The following is a 26,527-nucleotide window of genomic DNA, read 5'->3' as shown; positions in this document are numbered from 1 at the left end:
CTCCCCTCCTTGAAGGAACATTATATCTATATATTACTTTGGATTCTCCTACACAGGACAATTGTCTGTTTTCCCCCATTGTTAATTGGTTGATTGATTTGAAGTCTTCATTTCTAGTCAGTTGTGACTTTCTCTCCTGCAAAACAAATTCTTTCTCCATCCTAAGAAGTGGCCAAGCCAGAATCTAGGTCATCTGATTCCAAGTCTCATGCCTCCTACTACATCAACCACTAAATCCCTGCAATAATCACTTTCACATCAGAGAATGTTAACTGATGAGGGAACTTCAGCTGATTATCACCTGTAAGCCATTTATTAATTTATATGTCTGTGAAATCAAGATGAAATGTGTATTAGACAAGCAATTGTGAACAACTACTGAATGCCAGATATTAAAACACATACACATTTTCTAAAACTCTGTTGGGGGTGGGGGGAGTGCCTGGGTGGCTCAGTCGGTTGAGTGTCCGACTTCGGCTCAGGTCATGATCTCACAGTTCATGAGTTCAAGCCCTACATGGAGCTCTGTGCTGATGGCTCAGAGCAGGGAGCCTGTTTCAGACTCTGTTTCTCCCTCTCTCTGCTCCTTCCCTGCTCATGCTCCATCTCTCTCTGTCTCTCAAAAATGAATAAACGTTAAAAAAATTTTTTTTAACTCTGTGTGTGTGTGTGTGTGTGTGTGTGTAAGACACAGAGAAAGACAGAGATTATTTAGAGTCCTCCCAAAATATATATCGCAATATTTTGAAACTAACTTATCTTGATATGCTATCTAATATAAGATATCATCACTAGAAATGAGACAATAGAGATTAATATGGGTAATTAAATTTACACTCAGCCACCACAAAAAGTGCCCCACCAACAAGTCTCAGTGAGATAGATCGTGGCTGCAAAGAAGCAGACAGAGGAATTCATTTTTGGTGAAATTCCATTCAAATATGAATAGACACAAAGAGAAAGGCAGTAGGGTATATTGGGAATCTGTTGACTTCATTCCCAATATCTATTTTCCCTCATTCTAAGAATAGTACCCCAATTTCCTTAAGAAAAGACCTCTTTGCAATCTTGATCCATGCGGTTTAGCTGTGGCACATGACCCCGGCTTTGGCCAATCAGCAGAATCCAACCCCCTAGTCGCAATGATTGGATTAGATGTGCACACATGACCCAAGTCAGTCCAACCAGACCTAATCTCAGGACTTTTTAGAGCAACTAAAGAATAGACGCTTTCTGTTCCTTTAATGCTGCCCCAGAGCTGCCAGGGGTCACTATCTGGAATGTGAGAATAAAGCCAAGACAGGAAAGTGGGGCTGAGAAGTGGAGGGACTCACGGCCCATGTGATATTAGTTGAGCCCCCTGATACTGCCATGCCTCTACTTTTCAGTCACATGAACGTACGACTTCCTTCTTGCTTAAGCTATCTGAATTGAGTTTTCTGTTGCTTGCAACCCAAAGAGTTTTAGTTAATACAGACAGCATGGAAAACCTTTGATCTCTCCTGGTCTTCAAACCTCTCTGGTCTTCATTTTTCCCCATCCATAAGATGACAAAATTAGATACCATTTAATCACTCAAGTCCTTATAGGAATGTAAATACATTTAAGTAACTACATTTCTACTTAAAAACCCAAACACTTCGTTGTATTTCTGATCTGTTCATACTTCCGCAAACACACAGAAATCACAACCACCTTAAAATCAGTACTTCCATTGGCTTTTAGCTGTCATTAATCACATTACTGAACTTTATAAGTGACTGTGTAAGGTAATAATGATTTTAATAAAACTAATTTTATCTTTAGAGGTTTTTTTCTATAAGTTAAAATATAAAATCATGCTTTCAATAGTTATTTCTGATGGCGTTGGGCAAAGGTATTAAGCCATGCAGAAAAACTGCCTCCAATCCAGATGAAAATGGTTTTACATTGCAAGTTCATCTCAAAACAATGGCCTGCCCATCTAGCATGGCTCTTGATTGCCAAAAATAAAATGATGTGATGATTACAGTTAATAATGCACCCTTCCGATTCATTCCACATAGTGTTCAACTAAGTAGTATGTACTTGAGAGCTGTGCTCAGCACCTGGTATAAAGAGTTTTTATTATATATTATATGGAGGAGAAAACAGCTGTGATAATGTGAAGAAAGCACTGTATTTGAGGACAGATGACTCCATTCTCAACACCTGCTGTGTGACCTTGGGCACATCACCAAGAATCTCTATCCACTTCAGTTTCCTCATCTATCAAGTAGAGGAAATGCCTCCTCCAAACAATGTGATAATTACAAAACATGAGGGAAGAAACCTCACACATGGTTAGACATGTAAGTAACTGGGTATTTCATTTGAATCTGAATGCCCATGAGAACATTTTTATTATAAATCCCCACCCACGCCCATCCCCAGAAGACTGTTCCTGGTGTTTTGAGATCCTGAGCTTGAAGTCTTCGGTGAAGACAGCCCTGGATAGGCCACTCCTGACTCTGGCATTCATCTCATTGGCTTTCACTTACTTCTGCAAAATTGGAGAACTGGCCAAGATGAATTCTAGAATCCCTCCAAGTGCTGAAAGTCTATGAAATATGGTGCCATTTGTTGGTTCAAAAACTTGGAAACTTCCCAAAGGAAAAGGAAAACTGGCCTCCATACACAAAGGGCAAGGAGAGACCAAAGAATGAGGCAGGCCACTCCAGATGCAGGGGGAAGGTAAATAAGCAAGGGAACTTACATACCAGGCTTGTCTTGGGTGGTAGATCACTGTATCTACCTGAGAAATCTTACAAGTTTACACAGAGGCTTTAACTAGGTCCAGTCACCGTCCAAATGGTCTGAACAATTCTTTACTCCCTCAAGGCTGCATCCTAGAAAATGGCTCTGACTGCAGGAACAGGGGGCATGATGTATATTCCAAGGGTGGGGAGGGACTGGGGAGCTTTTGATTGCCTGGGTTCAGCTAATGAGTCACCCCACGGTCATGTCCTCTTGATTATCTCCTCCAATACCATTTTAATCATCGCCCATTGACCATTTTAATCAATGGCCATCGGAATGGTGAGTTCCCTAGATTGTTAGCCTTGCAATGAAAAGCAAAGAATGCCATCTCCTCTCCGCTCCCAGTTTTCTGCAAAAAAGAGCACTTCGCTGTCAGGCTGTGAGTAGGACAGGCCTGGATGACCCCACGTCATGGGAACAGAGGGATTCGTGGTAAGCAGAGGTTCACACTGAACTCTTGACCTGAGGATTCAATTGTTTTATGAGCTTCTGTGAGCCACAAACTCTCCAGAATTTCCAGAACTGCCATCTCCCTGAAGTTGGTTTGTTTGTATTTGTTTAGTATTGGGGAGAAGGGGGTGCTGTGCCTTAGGAGCCATATCAAGCCTGCAAAACATTCCATTCCCACTCCTTTCCCAAGTGCACTGCCCATCCCCATTCCTGCAGACATTCACCAGGTTCAGGTTGTAGGAATCAAGTTGCCTGGGGATGACCGCTAGGCAACAAGGGATCTCCGGCCCGCCCACCATGCTTTGGCTCATCGTTGGATGCAGGAGATCCCTCCCCACAGCCCACTTGAACTCGTTTACACTGAACTCATTAAAACTAACAATAGAAGTGCTCTACATAAACCCTCATCAGCTAGTTCCTTAACAAACAAGTGAGCTCAGATGATATTATAACCCACAATGACCATTGGAGAGGCTCTGTTTCTCCTTGTAACATACCGAATGTGTCTGATGGGTGCCTGCGCCTAGGAGAGGGGACTACACAGGGTATCTTGAAGGACACCCAACCAGATGTTAAAGCCCTTTCTCAAGCTCTATCCAGCCACTAATGACGCGGATGGCCTTGCATACTTTTTTCTGGCCTCATTTCCTCCTCAGTGAAATGAGGCAATTGGACCAATGACATCTAAGGTCACTTATTCATGGTGGCACAAGTGCCCTGGCAATCTCTCTATTTCTCCCAAAGGAGCTCAGCAGACAATAGGAACTAGATCGAGGCATGAATCACTGGACTGGAGGGCCAGTGCTCAGGCTGAGCCAGAGAACAGAACTCTCCGTTGACAGGCCCTCCAGAGCCAGAGCCACAGGAAGCTGGGCTCTTCCATGCAATGACCACAGAGTTGGGCAAGCAGAGTGTCAAAGGGAATTAGGGCCACAAACAGGCCAGGAGTGAACATCTGGGCTGCTGTGTGCCCAGGCAGGGACAGTAACGAGAAGACGTAAGTCTGGCCTGTGAGTAGAAGCTGCAAGTAGCCATCCAAGGGAGGATCTTGGGGCTCAGGCTGTATAAGAAGATAACACAAATGGAAATCCATATGGAGGTTCCTCAAAAAGTCAAACATAGAATTGCCATATGACCCAGCAATTCTGTTCCTAGTTATATACCCCCGAGAGTTGAAAACAGGTACTCAAACAATTAGTTATATAATCGTGTTCATAGCAGCATTAGTCACAATGGCCAAAAGGTAGAAATAACCCAAATGAACGGATGAATGGATAAATAAAATGTCATATGTATACACAGTGGAATATTATTCAGCCATAAAAAGGAAGGAGCTACTGATACATGCTATAATGTGGATGAATCTCAAATTATGCTAAGTGAAAGAAGCCACACACAAAAGGTCACAAATTATATTACTCCATTTGCATGCAATATCAAGAACGGGTAAATTCATAGAGACAGAATGTAGATTGGTGGTTGCCAGCCACCGGGGGGAAGGGAAGAAGGGGAGCAACTATTTAATAAGCGTAGCATTTCCTTTCGGGGTGATAAAAACATTTTGGAACTAGACAGAGATGTTGATTGCACAACATCGTGAATGTGCTAAAAGCCACAGAATTGTTCACCTTAAAATGGTTACTTTTATATCACGTGAATGTACCTCAATAAAAATTTTTTTTTAGAGAATACAGATCCCATGGATATACCTGGGATGATATATAATTCAGGCCACTTGGGATTATGAGAAACCATGGGATATTTCAAGACCTTATTGTCTCTCTACTGTAATACACACAACATCCATCGGTGTTCCTTTCTATGCATTAAGCTTCTTCCCAATGCACCGTGGTCAGAGCCTTTTTTTTTTTTTAATGTTTATTTATTTTTGAGACAGAGAGAGACAGAGTGCAAGCGGGGGAGGGGCAGAGAGAGAGAGGGAGACACGGAATCTGAAACAGCCTCCAGGCTCCGAGCTGTCAGCACAGAGCCCGACGTGGGGCTCGAACCCACGAACCGTGAGATCATGACCTGAGCCGAAGTCGGCCGCTTAACGGACTGAGCCACCCAGGCGCCCCGGTCAGAGCCTTTAGAATAGAACGCTAGAATTCTCCAGTAAGAGGTGCTTTTTTCCAGGTTTCAGGTTAAGAGTTTATGTCAAGAGGCAAACAACCGGTCATCTGGAGGAGCCACGAAGAAGCAGGTCTCTTGGTGAGTGAGCTCTGGCAAGAGGAAAGAGTCTCCATTCTGGGACAGAAGACCCAGCTTTACCGAGGAGGCTGTTTTTAAGGGAATCACAAACATACAAGAGTAGGAAAGTAGGCTCTCAGCTTTCCCCAAATTCCCACAGGCTCGGCTTGAAAAACACCTCTTCTAAACATACAAAACATCTCTAAAGACCCTTGCAGGTGAGGGAAGCAAGAGAAACTTCACATAAATGACAACTGTGATGTTTAAAAAGGGTCAGCATCATTTTTAGCAGCATTTTTTAACACTGTGAAGGTCAAACAGAATAATAACAATTGTTTTTCTTAGGAAACAACAACAACAAAAGAGTGCTTCCCTTTGGGTCAGTACAGCTCCCAAATCCCCACCCCAACCCCTGTGCTACCCTCCCTTTGTAAAAGACAAAAATAATAACATTAAATTGAGTTCTCTCCAACTGAGAGTTTATTTTAGGCCTCATAGAAATGCTAATATTAGTTCTCATTTCTCTGTCTCTATTATTTTCTCATTATGAGGCTTTTCTATAGAAGCAAAAGAATTCCCTTTTGCACAACCAAAAAAACCAATGGCCAATTTTAAAGAGTGAAAATGAAGCTAGAGGAGCACAAAAATTCCTGGTCAGGAGAAAGGAGGTTGTTCTCAGGGCAGGGGGTGGGGGGGGCATGTTAAAAAATATTATATGGAGATTAAAGCAGAAGGGAAATTTGCATTTTGCTGAATATTAAGATGAACCTTTTTCTGCCTAAGCCGGGATGAACAACACTTTTTGTAATCAGACCATTACACAATCAAGAACTTTTAAGAAATACTCTATTATCCCATAATGCCATTAAAATTAATTTGGTGATTTTAACAAAATACTAAGGGAACCCATGCCAATTATTAAAGGAACAATGCACTGAGTATGTCTTTTTTTTTTTTTTAATTTTTTTTTAACGTTTATTTATTTTTGAGACAGAGAGAGACAGAGCATGAACGGGGGAGGGGCAGAGAGAGAGGGAAACACAGAATCGGAAGCAGGTTCCAGGCTCTGAGCCATCAGCCCAGAGCCTGACGCGGGGCTCGAACTCATGGACCGCGAGATCGTGACCCGAGCCTAAGTCGGACGCTTAACCGACTGAGCCACCCAGGCGCCCCTGAGTATGTCTTTTAAAAGAAGAAGAAGAAGAAGAAGAAGAAGAAGAAGAAGAAGAAGAAGAAAGATCTTAATAAAATGGTTGCAGTGTTTCAGGCTCAAGAAAAAGTCAAGATAAATTACAAGTATTTAAATATGATTTAGGAAGTCCATGCCAACCCTTCTTAAAATAGTCATAAAGTGGGGCTATATTTAATTATACATTCTAAAAGACAATAGGATGAGCCTATCAATATAAACCTAGGCCAAAATGGAATTCTTAAAAGCAAACTCCTGGCTCAAATCAGGTGACTTTCAAAATATTATATAGTGTAGTATTGGTATCAAACATGAGAGTTGTAATTAAAATTAATGAACCACACCATTGACAAGTTTGGCTAAATAAGAACCAAAAAACTATAAGCCTCTAAAGAGAAAAACAACGAGCACTAACAGAGCCAAAAGAAAAATGATAAATTAGGGAAAAGAGATTTAAACAGAAAGGACAAGGCTTAATTTCCGTCAATAACAAAGAGCTGTTGCAAATCAATGGGAGGAAAAAAAGGTAACCCAAAGGAAAATTAGGCAAAAATAAGAACAGGTAATTCTTAAGAAGTGTTCTCCTTCACTTATAATATTTAAAATGCAAAGAGAACCAATGAGATGCCAAGTCTGTCTATCAGTCAACACACACAAGAAGAAAGAAAAATAGGAAAACCCATAAAGACAAAAATGTGGGTAAATAGGCATTCTCATATGCTGTTAGTAAATTGCAAAACTGTCCAACATTTTTGCATAGTAATTTAGCAATATTAGAATATTTGATGATGTGGCTTTTGACATCTATACACATATATGTCACCGTGTGTGTGTGTACAGTCACTTAAACATTATTTATGAGTGAAAAAATGGAAACAATGTACTTCAGTAAACACTAAAACATAGTCACACAACCACACAAAGGAATACTATTCAGCCATCAAAAAGAATGAGTTCGCTTTCTGTTTTAAGACATATTCAAAGTAAGATGTTCAAAATAGACAAAGAAAAAGTCACAGAACAGGATTTATAGGATGCTTTTATTTCTATACATTATAGTTGCGTGTATAGATGAGTATTTGCATACGCTTCATGTATGCTTCTGTGTAAAACTACACACCAAAATGCAGACAGTGATTGGTGCAAAAGCGTGAGATTAGCAGAAGGGTTGGAAGGAAGATCAGGTGAGTTTACCAATGGGCTTTTTTCACTATATTTTCACAGATTTTAATGCCCTGACATAGTTTGATGGTTGTTCTTAAAAGGGCCCATGAAGATGTAAAACTATGAGCAAAATTAATGTTTTTAATTCAAGTTAATAAAATTTGCCTATATAATTGTTCTGCAAGAATTTAAAGTGCCATTGATGTACTCTTCAGAAAAATCTCTGGGAATTGGAGTAGGGATTAGTCAAGCCTTTGAGGTAAGGTTGCCAGATTTAGTAAATTCAAAATATAGACTCCCACTTAAATTTGAATATCAGAGAAACAAAGTGTAATATCTGGGAGGCAGGCAGAATAAACTTAGAAGACTCACACAACCTGATTTCAAGTCTTACTGTGAAACTATAGTAACCAAGACAGTATGGAATTGGCAAAAAGATAAATACATAGTCAACGGAGGGGCGCCAGGGTGGCTCAGTCAGTTAAGAGCCCAACTCTTGATTTCAGCTCAGGTCATGATCTCACGGTTTGCAAGTCTGAGCCCCACATCGGGCCCCACACAGACAGTATGGAGCCTGCTTGGTCTTCTCTCTCTTTCTCTGCCCCTGCCACACACTCTCTGTCTCAAAATAAATAAATAAACTTAAAACAAATAAAGTCAATGGAATAGAATAGAGTCTAGAAATAGATCCACATACTATGGTCAAACGATTCCAATAAAATTTCCAAGATAATTCAGTGAAGATAGTCTTGTCAACAAATGTCTCTAGAACAACTGGATAGCATGTGCCAAAAGTGAATACAAATTACCAATACACTGCACCACATACAAATATCATCTCAAACTGGGTCAGAGACCCAAGTCTAAACTTCAAACAATACAATTCTAGGAGAAAACAGAAGGAAATCTTCATGACCTGAGGTCAAAGATTTCTTAGAACACAGAAAAGCACGAACCACAAAAGGAAACAATTAATAAATTAGACTTCATCAATACTTAAAAACAGCCCTTTGAAAGACACTGTTAAGGGGCGCCTGGGTGGCTCAGTCGGTTAGGCGTCCGACTTCGGCTCAGGTCACGATCTCGTGGTATGTGAGTTCGAGCCCCGCGTCGGGCTCTGTGCTGATGGCTCAGAGCCTGCAGCCTGTTTCAGATTCTGTGTCTCCCTCTCTCTCTGACCCTCCCCCGTTCATGCTCTGTCTCTCTCTGTCTCAAAAATAAATAAATGTTAAAAAAAAAAATTGAAAAAAAAAAAAAAGAAAGACACTGTTAAGAAAATGAAAAGACAAGCCACAGATTAGGAGAAAATATTTGCAAGCCACATATCAAATCAAGGATTTGTACTCAAAATATAGAAAGAACTTTGTACCCATCAAAGGAGAAGCATAGATGGCAAATGCATATTTTTTTAATGTTCAAAATCATTAACCATTAGGAAAATACAAATTAACATCACAACGTAAGAATACTGCACATCTGTTAGAACCGCTAAAATCTAAATCACCCACAATACCAAGAACTGGTAAGGATGTAAGCAACTGAAACTCTCACTTGCTGCAGATAAAAATGCACAATGCTCTAGCCATCCTGGAAAACAGTCTGGCAACTTCCTATAAAATTGAACTTGCACTTACCACACGACCCAGTAATCCTGCTCCTGGGTATTTACTTGAAACGAAAATTGTGTGCCTGCTTAATGACCTCCACATGAACGTTTATGGCAGCTTTCTGCACAATCACCCAAAACTGGAAACAATCCACATGTCATCAGTTGGTGAAAGAACAAACAATAATATATCCATGCGATGGAATACTATGCAGTAATAAAAAGAAACAAATGCTGGATACATACCACCGCATGGCTCAATCTCAAAAGCACACATATTGTATGATCTCATTTATATGATATTATGGAAAAGTAAAACCATAAGGACAGAAATCAGACCGACGGTGGCCAGAGGCATGAGGCTAGAGACAGAGTTCACTACAAAGGGGCATAAGGAAATGTATGGGGGTGATGAGCTGTTCCATACCTCGATTACGGTGGTAGTTATAGAACTGAATGCTTACAAGGGTGAATCTCACTGTGTGAGTTACAACTTAATGGGAAAAAAAGAAAGAAAAAAGTCTGGAAACCCTTTGTACAAGGAACAACACGGAGGTCAGTTTGAAGTTAGAGGTTTTGTTTTTCTTTTCGCGGTTCCTGCGCAAAGCCTTCCCTTTCTAAGGTAATATACTGCGGAGATATTTAACACTTTGCCTGCTCTAATACATTCCACGTTGCTTGAAAGTTAAGCATGATAGCCAAATTATATATAGAAAGAGCCCAAATGTCATCAACTGATGATAAAGAAGATGTGGTATATATACACAACGTGAGATCAAAAAGAATGAAATCTTGCCATTTGCAACAACGCGGCTGGAACTAGAGTGTATTATGCTAAGGGAAATAAGTCAGAGAAAGTCAGATATCGTGATTTCACTCATATGTGGAATTTAAGAAACACAACAGATGAACATAGGGAGAGGGAAGGAAAATAAGATAAAAAGAGAGAGGAAGGCAAACCATAAGAGACCCTTCAATACAGAGAACAAACTGAGGGTCGCTGGAAGGTGGAGGATGGGTTAAATCAGTGACGGGCACCAAGGAGGGGCACTTGTTGGGATGAGCACTGGGTGTCACATGCAAGTGATGAATCCCTGGGTTCTACTCCTGAAACCCATACGACACTGTATGTTAACTAACTTGAATTTAAATAAAGAGATTTTTTTAAAAATGAAGCGCGCAGTTTTTCTTTAATGAAGAACACACGTCAACAATCTAACCTGAATGTCGCGGAGACTGGCCATCCCCCTCACTGGGTGTGCTTCCATCTGGGCGGAAATCAGCCCATTTACTACAGACTCTGGTTCTGATTTCCCGCGAAAAAAAGTACCAGCTCGTTTTCATCGCTCGTGATTACTTCCGCCACAGGATGCCTCCCGTGAAGGAGTTTCAATTTGCCTCTGAAACCCAAAGGGGATGACAAAATGTTTCTTTAAATTAACTACAAGCAGCAGATAAAGGCCAGCATTGAAATTCTAAAGGATGTGCTAGCTTTCAGGAACTGCTAGCAAAGATAGCAGACACGTTTCTCTTCTCAAGAGGCGATTTCTTTTAAATACACTTATTTCGTGTCTCAAATCCTCGCTCTTCTTTAAGAGCCTTATGCTTTTTCTCTCTCTTGAAGAAAGAAAAACCGTACCATTGTACAAACGCAGAGCATCCTTATAGAAACTAAAACTGCCAGAATGGGGAGCATTACCCCTGCTTCCTCTCCTGGTCCCCTGGGGCACTCACGTTCAAGGTCATAAACATGGCACGGGTTGAGGGAAGTGCAGTACAGTAGTAATAAAACACTCTACTCGAAGCCACAGCGCCAGGGCCCAGATCGCCCACTGTCACCGAGCAGTGTGACCCCCAGGTAGGTTTCCTTAGCCATCCACTTGTATAAAAATAGTTTGTATGGTCAGAGCTTGTGGGAGGGCTTCACGAGCTACTCCCCTTAATCTTTCCAACCATCCTATTTATGAGTGAGGAACCAGGGTAAAGAAACCTAATAAGCTTATCAGTGGGCATAGGTTCTAATCTCTAAATTCACACCCCAGCTCCTGGCAGCTACCATTTCCTTTGCCTCCTGCCTCCCTGCAGACCGGCCATAACCGTAGCGTCCAAACACGTTAAACCAAGGCCTGAAGGGCAATGAAAAGCTAAAGTCTGGGAGGATGATTCCTGGGATTAAAGCAATCTGAAGACAACAAGGGTTTTGTTTATCTGTCCATGTGTCTCTCTGCCCTGGAACCCGGCTGTAGACACCCTTCCAAGAGAAGGGACCGGGGGAGGAAGAAAAAAGGGGGAGCAAGGAGGACCAGCCTTTAGCGAAGTCAAATACAGTAAAACCTTGCAGCGTGAGTAACTTGTTCTGTGTGTGTTCCGCAAGATGAGCAAACATTTCTAATAAATTTTAATTTGAGGAACGAGCGATATCCTGTAATACGAGTAGTACATGATGCCCCAAAGTCACATGATCACAACTGAACCCATGGTTCTTGAAATTCACTTTGATATACAAGTGCTTTGGGTTATAAGCATGTTTCCAGAATGCTCTATTTTTAAAAATTTTTTTAATGTTTATTTTTGAGAGAGAGAGAGAGAGAGAGAGAGACAGAGTGTGAGTGGGGGAGGGGCAAAAAAAGAGAGACACACAGAATCTGCAGCAGGCTCCAGGCTCTGAGCTGTCGGCACAGAGCCCGATGCAGGGCTCGAACTCACGGCTGCGAGATCATGCTCTGAGCCGAAGTCAGTCATTCAATCAACTGAGCCACCCACGCACCCCTACATGTTTCCAGAACGAATTATGCTCACAAACCAAGGTTGTACTGTAAATGAAAATGCAAAGGTAAATTCTTTCCAACATTTACAGAAATATTCAGCAAACATCTTCCTTTGTCAAGGACCAGATAAATATCTTCAGCTTTGTGGGCCATCATATCGTCACAACTACTCAACTTCGTCACTGGAGCTCCTAAGCAGTCACAGACAATACTTAAAAGCACGGGTGTGGCTGTGTTCGATAAAACCTTATTGATGGACATTGAAATTTTAATTTCCCATATGTTCACGCATCGCAAAATATCATTCTCATGTTGATTTTTTTCCAACCATGTAAAAACGTTAAAATCCATTGTTAGCTCCTAGCGTGGAGGGGAAGGAGAGACACGACGTGGACTGTCCTTTGCCCACCCCTGATTTAATTCGTAAGAAAAGTATTTTGAAAAGAAAGCTTTATTAGAGGATTAGAAGCCAAGGCTACTGCAAAGGATTTACTGAAAACTATCATGCACTGCCCAGAACAGACCTGGAACTAGGGGAAGTTATTAAACAGGCTAAATCTGTCTTCATGTGCTTTCCTAATCCTAACGAGTGTCCCTCCCCGTGTGCCTAGATCTGCCCCATGGTGCCCGGTGCCCTGAGGGTGCCCGCAGTTGCACCCCACTGAAGCCAGCTGGGTATTCAACAGTATTTGTGGGGCACCTACTATGTGCACTGGATACCTGTCAGCCGTCTAGTTGCCCGTCCCTGTCTTGGGTCCTGTTCTGCCCTCACTCGCCCTGGGGGGCAGGGAGGAGTGATGAGGGAAGCCTCTTCTCTTGAAGACACTCCCTAAGACTCACATCATGAATGTTGACTGAAGACAGGTTAGTGTTCAAATAAAGCAATGAACAATTCCATACAAGTCTAGGCCAGAGCACATGCTCAGTTCACATTGTTCTCTGTGCTTGGCACCCACTTGGTCAGTGGAGTACAGAGGAGGAACCGACCAACAGAAGTGAATGCTGTGCGGAGTCAGCACCAGACTCCAAGTCTTCTAGCATCTGATACATCGGAACCAAAGAAATGAATCTCTACTGATGGAATTTCGGTCTCTTTGGAAGTCAGGTAGGAAAGAATTTTTTATTTATTTTTTTTTTTTTTTTTTTTTTTTTTTGGTCCAAGGGAAAGGGCTTTCTAAGCTCCCCACTTTTGTAAAGAAAGGCATGAAATAAATAAGTTTCCTATTGTAGGTGTGCACAATAGCTTTTTATTGGGTGCCTCCTGGGCTATTACTGGGCCAGATACGTTTCCAAGCTACGACAGCCTGTAAGGTCGGCATCAGGATTCCACGAGGAAACCAAACCACAGGACAATGAGTTACTTATCCAATGCACTCAGAGCTGGATTCCAATGCACACCGGACTCTTTCCACTCCAGAACACATCATCCATCAGGCTCCTTCGCGGAGACTTCCAGTCTACTTTGAGATGCAAACCCCTGCCATTTGAGGAGAATGTGGGCGAGGAATGCCAGGCCCTTCGCAACTGGATGCTCTTCTGGTGAGAATGACCGAGAGCAGGTGTGACTGTATTTGCTTTCTCTGCATGTGCTACATGCTAGGCAGGGGGTCGGGGGAGGTTGCGGGGAGATGATGAGGGTCTAGCAGGCACTTCTCACTCCTGGTCATACAGAGTCACCTGGACAGCATTTAAAAATCACCAGTGCCCGGGCTCCGCCTGAGACCAGTTCAGTCAGAATCTGGGGGAACAGGGGACAGTTGGACACAGGCACTCATCTTTGTTAAAGCTCGCAGGGGATTCTTAGAGGCAGCCAGGGTTGGGGGCCAGCTGTGTGGGTGAGGGGAGCATCAGGGAAGGAGGAAGGGGTAAATATAAAGAAATTCTGTCCACAAAACTTTGCTGTGTTATTGGATTTTCTGTTTGGGGGACAAGAGTCTGTAGTCCCTGCCACTGGGTTAAACAGCTCTGACCACAGCTGCCTACTGAATCCATAAGGAGATCTAAAAATACAGCTCGGGCATTCTGCTTTCTGACTCGAATGCCCTTCAGCTGCAGATAGGTTTTCTTTCCTGTTCGATGCTTGTGAAACGTGGCCATAAACAAGGCCATTTTGGATGGTACCATGTCACATGAGAAGCTTAAGCAAAGAAGCTAAAGACAGAATGTGTTTTTGTCAGGTGGCCAAGCTGACAAAAGTGATGTTTCCTAAGAATGCACTAGATAAACACAATAGGAAAATAACTTCATTTTAATAGCACCAAGAAAAGCAACTGTTTTTCTTTTAGTGAAATTGTTATAGGATTTTAACTCATTCGTTCCAAAGGAAAATGAGGTGACTGAGAATTTTCTGAGAAATTATTCATTTATTTCAGAATAAAAAGAAGCACACATTTATCAAAATTTTAATATAACAAATTGTTCCTTTTTTATATTTAGATTTTAGCATAATGCATCCAAGTAGGGAGAAAAAGCTGAGCCCGTTCACTGAAGATGATCACAGGCATGGAATAAACTGCCTGTGATCCTATATAATCCTATTCTATATGGAAATTTTATAATCCTTTTCTTGGGATAAGTTGTATTTGTGCAACATTTTACTTTTCTAAAAAAATGTGTTAAAATTCATTCTCCCATAGTTCTTTCCACTTATTGATAAAACTTCCCCATATTCCCATTTGTGAATTTCATCTTTTCTATAAAGAAAAGAAGGCAAACCCATTAGTCCATCATAGAGGTATGAACACTGAGGTTCAAGGTTGACAGGAAAGCCAGAGAAAGAAGCGATGTCTCTTGACCCCTCCGCTAATATTGGACATGTTGCACACAATGCCATGTGAGTTTGTGAGCATGCATGTGTGAGTTTGTGTGCATGTGTTTGTGTGCACGTGAGTCGTGTGCATGCGTGCACGTGAGCTTATGTGTGCACGTGTGTGCAAAAAGTCCACTAGAGAAAACTAATGCTGTGCAAAGAGCCAGAATTCTCTTTTGTTCGTTAGCAACCTCCGATCAAAAATGGATTCATCACAAACAGAACCACTGTTTCAAGTCAGCATGTTTAATCAGAAGAGAGGATCCTAGAATCAGCTTTGCGAGTAAAATTAACTTGCATAAAAAGCAGCTATGCAAGCCCCTTTTCTCTCCAAGTGCAGACATTGACACATTTCCTTATAATCCCAAAGGATAAGATTCCTAGGGAACATGCAAGGAGGAAACAAACAGGTGTCTAACAGCTTGAATACTTGGCAAAGAATTATTTCACGATAATAAAAAAAAGTTTTACAAACAAAAGAACACAAATTAAAATAATTCAAATAATCCCTACTTTGGCCCAACAGAACGGAAGAAAAGAAACACTGGCCCGGCCACTGTGCCTCTGATACCTACCTGCTTCGCCAAATGAACCCGAAAGGTGAGAAGAGCAGTCTCAATCCTTTAGAAGTTGGAGATTTTTTCAAACCCACCAGAAATATTTGTATTTCTTTTAGTTAGTGCCCATTTGCTTGTCATCGTGGGAAAATAACTTCAGCTAGGACCCAGAATTCTAACTCTGAGGTGAAAGTCCTACTTTGTATGTGGCATAAAAATTTGCTGTCGTGGTCATTCCTGTGGTCTTTTACCCCAGCTGGACAGAGCCACTCAAGGTCAGTGTTTTAGAGCAAAACTGGACTCAAATCATGTTATCTTCTTTTTACTGACAACACTCCAAGAGGTCATAGCCCTTGCTTCAGGTCCCACAGCTTAATGGCGGAACCAAGGCTGGACTTTAAACTCCACAGCTCTGCATCAAGCCAGCCACCTGGTTCAAAAGCCAGCTCTACCCTTTGCCAGCTGTGTGACCTTGGGCCGGTCATGTAACTTGTTTGCACTTTACCTACATAACAAGGACAGTAGCTGCACCCAGCTCATAGGACACTGTGAAGACCGGTGAGTTACATCTGTAAAGCCCCCAAAACAGTGCCGGTGCATGGAAAGTGCTTGCGAAAAGACTTAGCAACCATCATCACCATCACCATCACCATCATCACCACCACCACCATCATCACCCTCACTATCATCACCACCACCACCATCACCACCATTGTCGTCATTATCACCGTCATCATCATCACCATCATCACCACCACCACCACCCTCACTATCGTCACCACCATATTCACCATCACACCATCATCATCATCACCACAACTACCATCACCCTCAGTATCATCACCATCACCACCACCACCATCATCACCATCATCACCATCAGCATCATCACCACCACCACCATCGACACCCTCACTATCATCACCACCATATTCACCATCGCACCATCATCATCACCACAACTACCATCACCCTCACTATCATCACCATCATCATCACCACCATCACCACCACCATCATCACCATCAGCATCATCACCACCACCATCATTGCCATCATTATAATCACTACCATCACCACCATTGTCATCATCACCATCATCATCATCACCATCATCACCACCACCACAACTACCATCACCGTCACCACCATCACCACCACCATCAGCATCATCACCACCACCATCATCGCCATCATTATAATCACTACCATCACCATCATTGTCGTCATTATCACCGTCATCATCATCACCAACATCAATATCGTCATCACCATCGTCATCATCAATCATCATCATCATGTCTGTGTAGGGTAGATTTCCATATATATTTTTAGAATCTATTGAACCCTCATGATTGACTATGTTTAAGTATGATAGAGGACTTAGAAAATAAGTATTCTTAAAATACATACATACATGTTGTATGATTTTCAGGGCAATCAAAATGTTAGATCTTAGATTGGTCATTCAGTCAAAATGAGCTTCAATTTCTACATCTGACAAGAGATGATGACACCTGTTCTATCTACCTCATACAGTTAGGTAATAAGTATATAAAATGTGTGCAAAAGTTCAAAAAGATGGGAAGGAGGTGGAATTTATGGAGGAACTATGGGGTGCTTGGTGATTTACAACATATAATTAATTTCATCTTCCCCAAAACGCTGTTGTGGATATCCCACAGACAGGATGGTCATCCACTCAAAATTTGGTTTGAATGTCAAGACTGAAAATGCCACACACACACCAGCAGGGTATGAACAGGTTCTTGCTCACATAACGGGGCTTTCTGGGGAGATCACGCAGCTCCCAAATTGATCACTGGTTGCTTAAGAAAAAAGGGAAAGGAGGGTGGCTCAGTTGGTTAAGCAATGGACTTCGGCTCCGGTCATGATCTTACGGTTGGTGAGTTCAAGCCCTGCGTGGCGCTCTGTGTTGACAGCTCAGAGCCTGGAGCCTGCTTTGGATTCTGTGTCTCCCTCTCTCTCTGCCCCTCCCCCACTCACGCTCTGTCTCTGTCTCAAAAATAAATAAACATTTAAAATTTTTAATTTATAAAAAAGGGAAAGGAAACGAGGTTGGCGGGGGGGGGGGTGGTAACTGCAGACAGGGGAGGGCCAGTAGAGCCTGGGTGGGTCTTGCAGGGTGTGAACCCCTCCCAAGCACCCAGGCTTTCTCAGCTTGCCCTGATGTGGTGCAGAAGGAAAGAAAGTGGGGTGATACTGAAAAGCTGTCGGCAGTCGCATGTCAAAAAGCCAAATCAGACTCTTTATCACAAACCCTGTGAGGTAGGTCTCATTCCCAAAGATGAGGAAACTGAGGCTCAGCCAGTTTAGATCACCTGTCACAGCAGGTTTATCTGTGGCCCACACATCCTGCCTTCACATCACACAGTTCCCAGATCCCATGAGTTCCTGTCACCGGCTGACGCCGGAAGCACTGCCTGGATCCATGGGCTTGCACAGTCAGTCAGCAGACCACAGGGACGCTGAAAACAGCCTTAATCCATTTTAATCCTGACTAGTGGTTTAGGACTTTCTTAATTTTCTTGGAAAAAAAGGACAAAGAAAGAAGGAAAAGAAGAGAAAGAAAGAAAGAGAGAGAGAGAGAGAGAGAGAGAGAGAAAGAAAGAAAGAAAGAGAAAGAAAGAAAGAAAGAAAGAAAGAAAGAAAGAAAAGAAAAGAAAAGAAAAGAAAAGAAAAGAAAAGAAAAGAAACAAAACTTCAGAGTTAGGTTCTATTGTTTCCATTGCTAACACTGTCTTTGCGATTGGGGGTGGGGGTGACACTCTCTGTTTAAAGGCTTCTCTTCACATACAGGTAAAATTCCATTTCCAAGGTATCCAGGGAGTACCAGCCTCTATTTCAGCAACCACCAGGCTGCAGTGGCCAACATCCACCTCCCTTATCTGTAATTGAGTATGTGTAAGGGTTTGGTGGGTTTTTTTTCCTTCTGTTTATCTTCTCTGTTGAGATTGCCTTTGAAAATGAGTACTTGAGTACTATTGCAAGATCATGAAAGATGAAGTTAAAATGGTCAGGAATCAATTTTGTAAGGGTGATAAGGCTCTGAATCATCTCAGTGAAGTTCTTCCGGATAACCAAGGCAGATCGGGTTCCAAATTTGCTATCTCTCCTGCTAGAATTACAGTTATTTTGGCTCTCTCTCCAACGGGGAACTCAGAACACCCAGCGTTGCTTCTCCTCAGGTGGGCAGCACTCTGTAGCTGACACTGCCTGGAATGGGAGCTCTACAAGAAACCCAAATCCGTCTTGAACCAGTTGGTTCTGCAGTATTTATGTATCTGTGACTCTTTTCTGAATGAATTACATTATATATCACACCACTACGTAAGACAAAAAATATATATATATTTGTGCTTCTCTGTTAGTCATCTAGGAAACACTGCAGGGGTCTTAGCCTTTCTTGAAGATTTCTTATAATTTTTGAGTTATGCACACACACACACACACACACACACACACACAAATCTCAGAGTTGGGTTAAATTCCCAATGCCCAGCTTTTCTTCCCCTTTACTTAAACTCGAGTACACACTAACCTACCTTCTCCTGTCCATCCCTGCTATACTCTGAGTCCAAACCAACTATTTCCTTCAAGGATGGAATTCAGACATGTAAATATATCAGCAGTTTGATAGAAGCATTCAGGCAACTCATTTCTTCACAAAAGTCACATGAATCATCAAACAACAGGGGAAATTAGCCGGCAAGATTGTGTCCTGATGGTTAGAAAGGCTCCAACAGCAAATTCCCCAAAGGGTCGTCATGTCCCCGATCCACTCTGGATGGCCATACCACACACACCCAGCAGCAGCATCTCTGCGAGGGAATTAAAGCTTATTGGAACCAGTTAACAAAGGACACAACACTGAAGAGACAGATTCACCGATAATTTGCTACCAAAGAAAAAAAATCTAGGGAATAGCAAAAATTCTGGCTGTCAAGGTCAAGCGTCTCAATCCCGTTAACCTCTATTTAAAAAAAAAAAAAAAAATCCAAGCTCATCTCATCTCATCTCATCTGTGGTCTTTCTTCCCCACAGACAGAAGAGTCCATTTGGGCATTCTCAAAGTAACTCTTGGAGCATTTTATAAAATTTTCATGAAAACAAACTCCTGCACTCCAAATGTATGAAAGAAAGCATTTGCTCCCAAATATGTTCCACATTCACCTGGTTTAACTGAAGAATTCCAGAGAAGTTTGTTATTTGCCCCCGCCCTGGAGTGGAGACTTGGGCATTTTCTTTCTACTGCCAACACATTACCGAAACGCCTATTCGGAAATGTTGATGTTTAGGTCAATAGATGTCACCGAGCTTTAGCATACACCCAGCCTCATTTATTATTTTCTACCAAATTCTCTCGTGAATCCCAAATCCACGCGCGGCCGCTGGCCACCTCCCATCCCTCGCGCCGCCCCGCGCTTCCTCGAAGCTTCCCAGTGCCCTGCTCATGCCCTGGCTGCCCGCCCCAAGCGTCCGGCCAGGAGGGCGACACCCCGGGCCGCTCGCACAATGTCCCCTCCAAACCGTCCGACAGTTGCAACATTCCCCCCTAAGCCCAGAAGGGGCAGGCCGCGGGAAGGCAGCTGCCCTCTCGGCCTCCAGCTGCCTTGTCAGAGCCCTCAAGGCTGGAGGAAAGGAAAGAAAAGTGTCCGACCACCTGGCACGGAGCCCGCCATCACCCGACTCCCATACCGCGCACCCTCGACACGCGCAGGGTCCAGCGGGACTGGCGGCAGGGGCCACCCGGACACTGAACACCTTGCGGGGGGGGGGGGGGGGGCGGGGGGGGGCGGGGGACCCCCCGGGACCCCCCCCCGGGGGGGGGGGGGGGGGGGGTGCGCTCGGAGCTGCCAGGCAAGCACCGAGACCCCGCTCGAGCGGAGCGTGGCTCGGCTTGGCCCAGGAGGGGCGCGCCACTTGGTGGCCAATGGTAGCGCCAGGAGTACCGAGGCTGGGGTAGCTGCCAGGCCCTGGAGCGGCACGCCCTGAGAGCCCCAGGCGGCACGGCAGGAGCACTGGGGTGGGCAGGGAAGAGGCGCTTGCAAGGTCGGCCAGCGGTCCGCGCCCACGCGGGCCGAGAGGCCGGATCCATCCCCTCCGGGAAGCAGGAGAAGCTGGGGTCGAGCACGCCGGAGCCCCGCTCGGGGCAGCGCGCAGCGGCCGGCGGGGAGAAGCCGCTGGTCCCCGGCCGGCCCCCCGCCCCACGCCCGCCGACTCCACTCACCTGGCAGTTGGCCCCGGAGACCCCGGCGGGGCAGGTGCAGCTGTAGCCGGGCTCGCCCGCGGGGCCCGGGGTGCACACGCCCCCGTTCCGGCAGGGCTGCGCGGCGCACGGCCCCAGCGCGGGCAGGGGCGCGGAGGGAACCGGGCTGGCCAGGCAGCCGCCGCGGGGCCCCGCGCCGAGCAGCAGGAGCAGCAGGGCCGACGCGGGCAGCAGCTGCGCACCGGGCGCCGAGGCGCGGCGGGGCGGCATGGCCGACCGAGTGGGCGCGGGAGCGGGAGCCGGAGCTGGGGCGCGGCGGCGGCGGCGGCGGCGGCGGCGGCTGGAGCGACGGCGGTTCCGGCGAGGGCTGCTCCGCTGGGCCGGGCGCCTCCTGCAGCTGCTGGGATCCGCGGTTCCCGGGGCAACGGCGGGCGGGGCCTGAGGGGCGGGGCAAACAGGGGCGGGGCTCCGGGCGGGAGAGGGCGGGGGAGGAAAGGGGCGTGGGGACGCTTCGCCCCGCGGGGAGTTGGGGCAGGAGGCGCGCAAAGGTCGCCCCGGGCCCCCAAGCCTGAGGGGTGCGATCGGAGTCGCGGGCGTGTCCAAAGAGCCCCGAGGGAAGCGGCGGCGGCGCGGGCCCGGCGGGGAGCTAGGCTGTGCTGGGGAAGAGGAGGGGGTGGAGGGGTCAACGCCGGCGTGGGGAGGACTTCACGGGCCCCCAGGGGCCCAGCGGCCGAGCGGAGGGCGAGGCGGCGGAGGCTCGCGGCAACCGCCCGCGGCCTCTTGGCGCAGAATCGGTGGGACCGCTGCGGTGCCCGGCCTTAGCTCAGTCCCCGGGCTACTCCTCCCCCTCCCACAACACTCCCCCAGGACGCACAGCCCCCTCCCCGCGCCGCCCCCGAACCCCAGAGCCCCAACACCAGCTCCACCGCTGGGCTTGCTGGGAACAGCCCGGGCGTGGGCTCAGCGGGCCCCGGCCCTTGTCCTTGGTGCTGACCGAGGAGTGTCCCTTCGCTCGGGCCCTTTCCCGAGGGCGGAGCCGGCCGTGCCACTCAGAAACGTCTGACTGTGGCGTGTGAGAGCTGGAAGAGACCTCAGGAGCAGTGTCCAACCCTGTCGTTGAGCCGACGAGGAAACTGAGGCCCAGACAGGCTGGACTGGAACCCAGTGGGTCACTTGACTCCCAGCCCGGAACGCTGTCAGTCTTCTGAAAGAGCAGTTCAGAAGCGCAGGTTCACAAAGGCCCTGCCAGGCAGTGTTTACTAGGGAGCTCTGTGTAAAAGGAACATCCACGGCGACCTACTTGGGGGAGGATGCTCTTCTAAACGTCCCGGTTAGGCTGCCTCATGTTTTGACAGCCAAGAAGGCCCATTTCCACTGAGTAAACGCAACGGGCTTTGTCTCCACCACCTGACCTTTCACAGCCTCTGTGAATAGACTCCGAGGCACTTGTTACCTTGTTCTCACGGAAACCTCCTGAGAAAAGAAATGTGACTCTCTTGGATTGACAGTTGGGCAATTTTTTTTTTTTTTCTTTTAGGGCACACGAAAATAGTTCTGTGAAAAGCTGGGCAAATAAGAAAGTAAAGAATCCACATGAATTCATGCACGGAGGTGCCACAGATGAGCAACCAGGAGCTGCTAAAAATCTCCAGTTAACCCAGGAGTCTACCCGGACAGTCTCTCCCCGTCCTGCTCGGATTCGGGAGCAAATGTCAGGGGTTCGTGCTGAGGAAGATGCCTAAAATTCATGTGGTCATTACAGGAAATCACTAAAACCTAGATGGAGCTGCCTGCAGCAGCGGGAATTCAGACCTCCAAGTGGATCAAACAGTTACTACATTTTCCCTCACACCCGCAGTCTTTTATCGGAGACTTCCTCTTCCAAAAAAAAAAAAAAAAAATCTTAATTTTGTACCACGCCAGCACCCTCTGCTGGCAACTAGTCTCACCATTCAGGTGTTTCTTCCACTTTCTGTGCCCCCTGGAAGATGCATTCTTTCCTGAAACTCACTTCTCTGATCTTAAATCCTGAAAAACTACGCTGGTGCTGGTGCGGTTCACTCCCTTCCATCAACACACACACTCAAATGAAGCATAAAGAAGTTTGTAAGGTAATTAAAAATCACACTTCAGCTTATGATATCTTTGCCAAAGCAAAATTTTTGTGTGTGGATTTTGTATGACTTTGAAATAATGGAGGAACTAACACTGGCTTTATTTTCTGGATGCTGATTTCTGAATTTTCCAGATGATGTTTGGCTTTGTAAAAGTATTCTTCCTTTAATCGTTAAAAAACATATTACAGCAGAGACCATACAAGACCATTTCATTTTTCTCCAAGCTAAAAAGAAAGACTAAATCTCCCAGTCTCCTTGCTTATAGGTGGAGTCATGTGATTAGTTCTGAACAATAGAACATAGGGTTTTGTGCCCTGGCCCCAAGACATCTACATACTAAATACTTTGCAACTATATTATTAGTAGTCCTCTTCTCATTCTCAAAAAAGTGGGTCTTTTTTTTTTTTTTTTTGGTTTTGAAGGCTGATTTAGTACTTGACCGACAGTTTCCAACCATCTGCAAATACCCAGCTAAAGAGTCCAACTAATATATTACCTTGTCTTATTAACAGAAGTTATTAAAACAATGTTGGATCTATGTTTAAATAAAAGCTAAAAAACCAACTGTCCTTGGGTTCATGTTATCCCAAACTTACAGAACATCAAATCTTCACCCTAATCCATCTCATTTCCTTTCTTGATAGAGACCCTACATTAACAAGTTGAGGGCAAAATATCAAAACAACGTGTCTAAATTTCAGCAAAGAATGTGATAGAATTTCTCATGATCACCTTATGGAGAAAGTGGACTTGAAACCATTGAGCAAATGTAGTCTGAACATACCAGTCAGTGGATCTCTACCAGGCTGGAGGAAATTTTTAGGGAAATGCCATAGAATCTCAAAATTTGGCAGCTAATACAATTCATTCCGGAATCAGGATGTCAAGTTGTCCCAACCAATAAAAATGCTAAGCTACATTAAGTAAAATGGATTATGAAGTAAATGATGGTATATTTGGCCTTACGGCTATTTGCCAATATTTCTATCTCTCCTTCTTCCAAGAACTGCTCTGTAGGACTATACTTTCCTGATCCCTTGAAGTTAGGTGTGGTCATATGACTTGCCTTGACCAATGAAACATGAGGGGAAGTAGCATATGTCACTTAGAGGTGGAAGCCTTTTTTTTTTAACGTTTATTTATTTTTGAGACAGAGAGAGACAGAGCATGAATGGGGGAGGGGCAGAGAGAGAGGGAGACACAGAATCCGAAGCAGGCTCCAGGCTCTGAGCCATCAGCCCAGAGCCCGACGCGGGGCTCGAACTCACGGACCGCGAGATCGTGACCTGAGCTGAAGTCGGATGTTTAACCGACTGAGCCACCCAGGCGCCCCAAGAAGCCTTTAAAATACAGTGTATGACTCATGTGACCATGGTGACCAGCAAGATTCCAAGAGATGGAAGTTCTGCCAGCCTGTGTCCCTCGGGGAGGACAATGTGGTGATGCAGTGGGAACCTGCAATGAGCATATGGTGTAAGACATAAGTCATTGTAGTTTTAAGCCACTAAGAATCAGCAGTGTTAAATAACTCCAGGTCACATACTTGTAAATGGCTGGGCAGGACTGGTTATTCCCAGTGAGCCATGCAGCAGGACCAGCTAACTCAGATGGGCTATTCCTATGGAACAGAGGCTGGATCCAGTTGGGGATTCCAAGGTCTCTGGATCTGACGGAACAGAAAAGTGTCAAGAAACAATTTGGTCCATTTCTTCTCATGGATCTATTCCAGAGTTATAACTCAACTGCATTATACTGTAGGATGTTATAGAAATATTACAAACCCATGCAAATGTAGTTGTCTTTATTTTTTGCATTTTGTCACAACAGGAGAAAGACATGCTCCCACGTTCGCACAGGTTCATAGGCATTTGGGAACTGCAGGCCTCAGTGAGAACAATATTCCTCTTCATGGTGAAGTTCTCACATCCTATGACCTCCAGAGCATCCTGTGGGAATGTCGGTCTGGATACACAGTGCGATGGTCCATACACTTAGAACCTCGTAGAACAAATTGCAGAGGTTACCTGGTATAGTCTCCGGGGATTGAAATAAGATCCAAATTGGAACATTTATATTGTGTGATAACTCATGTTCAACTTACCTGGAGTTCCACAGGTGATTTAGCACACACCTTCTTCCCTAGAGTATTTAAGTTTTCTGCAGCCATTGGTAGGATGCTCCCTATGTCTCTCTCTGCACCCAGAGTTGCCCGTAGACAGCAATGCCTTTATTTCTGCCTCTTCTCACTTTAAGTTACTTTTTAAAGATCTAAGGGAACATTACTGTCCCCTGCAGAGGGCGGGCCTGGATGCTGGATTGAAGCTGGAGTCAGCTTGGAAAAAAAGCCAACCACACAACCTAGAGAGAAGGGATGTTGTCATATTGCCTGACAATTTTCCCCCAGGAGATCAGCCCCTACTCAGCCTACGAGGACTGGAGCAGTTGTATCAAGAGCCACGATGATGTTGGGCAAGTTACTCAGTCTTTTTCACCTTCAGATGCCACATAATATGGAGATGTAAATCTCTATGTTGGAAAAGGTCATCAAAAGGATATGACAGCTGGTCCTCCTGCAAGCTGGACCTGGGCAATCATAGGCTCCTCACCCCCATCCATGTCCTGGGGACATACATTCCACTCACTGTTCCCATAGCCAGAGCTATTCAAGGATATAGCCTTAGAGAATAAGGTGTTGTTGAGACCGTCTGGACTAAATATGCGACTGAACCCGGTTAAGGTCTCCATATGAGATCCTGGTGGGCAGGTGTGGCAATCTACTCATCTTGTGGTCACCCAAGACAAACGTCGTGTGTAAGTTCCCTTGTATATTAAAATTTCCACCTACCAGTCTGGAATGGCCTGCCTCTTTCCTGAGTCTGTCCTTGGCCTCTGTGTATGGAACCCAGTTTCAGATTTCACCTGGGAAGCTCCCAAGGTTGCAAACCAATACTCTACTTGATAGAGATCTTGGGAAAATTAAATAGGATGATAGTGGTAATGTGTGGAGTAAGTGCATTGCCCCAGGCGCCAATATAAGTATATTTTTTAACATATTATCTCATTTAATCCTACCCCAAACCATGAGGTAGAAACTTCGAACTTGTACCCCAATTAAAGGAAATAAAATCGGGGCGCCTGGGTGGCTCGGTAGGTTAAGCGTCCGACTTCGGCTCGGGTCACGATCTCGCGGTCCGTGAGTTCGAGCCCCGCGTCGGGCTCTGGGCTGACCGCTCGGAGCCTGGAGCCTGGAGCCTGTTTCCGATTCTGTGTCTCCCTCTCTCTGTGCCCCTCCCCTGTTCATGCTCTGTCTCTCTCTGTCTCAAAAATAAATAAACGTTAAAAAAAATTTTTTTTTAAAAATAAAGGAAATAAAACTGAGGTGCAATGTAGTTAAATAAATGGTATAAAGTCCGCCAGTTTGCAAGTAGAGTGGTCAGGACTCAAGCATAGAGAGGAGTCTGGCTGAAGATTCTGTATTTGAACCTCTTCTCTGCATCTGCTATATGAATCTCCTACGGTGCAGTCTGGTACTTAGTAGATAGTGTGCATTATACATATGTGATATGTGCATCATATTGAATGTATATATACGTTTCATATCTAAGATGTGTATCATATATGTGTGTGAGGTCTCGGGTGTATGGTGTATACACTGTGTATGTATAACAT

At 44.8% G+C, this 26,527-nt stretch overlaps 1 protein-coding gene across 1 annotated transcript in view; it reads right to left on the bottom strand.

Annotated features, from left to right (window-relative positions):
* DNER (delta/notch like EGF repeat containing) overlaps window positions 1-21,011 on the bottom strand; it is a 316,523-nt gene extending 295,512 nt beyond the window's left edge. The window contains exon 1 of the mRNA XM_049614770.1: window positions 20,763-21,011. Within this exon, the coding sequence (XP_049470727.1) occupies window positions 20,763-21,011 (249 nt within the window). The remainder of the gene's footprint in view (window positions 1-20,762) is intronic.
* Between the last annotated feature and the right edge of the window lie 5,516 nt (window positions 21,012-26,527).

Source organism: Panthera uncia (assembly GCF_023721935.1).
Source record: "Panthera uncia isolate 11264 chromosome C1 unlocalized genomic scaffold, Puncia_PCG_1.0 HiC_scaffold_3, whole genome shotgun sequence".
Classification (NCBI taxonomy): Eukaryota; Metazoa; Chordata; class Mammalia; order Carnivora; family Felidae; genus Panthera; species Panthera uncia.
The sequence above is the reverse complement of the archived record's forward strand: the minus strand, read 5'-3'. Positions and strand labels throughout refer to the sequence as shown.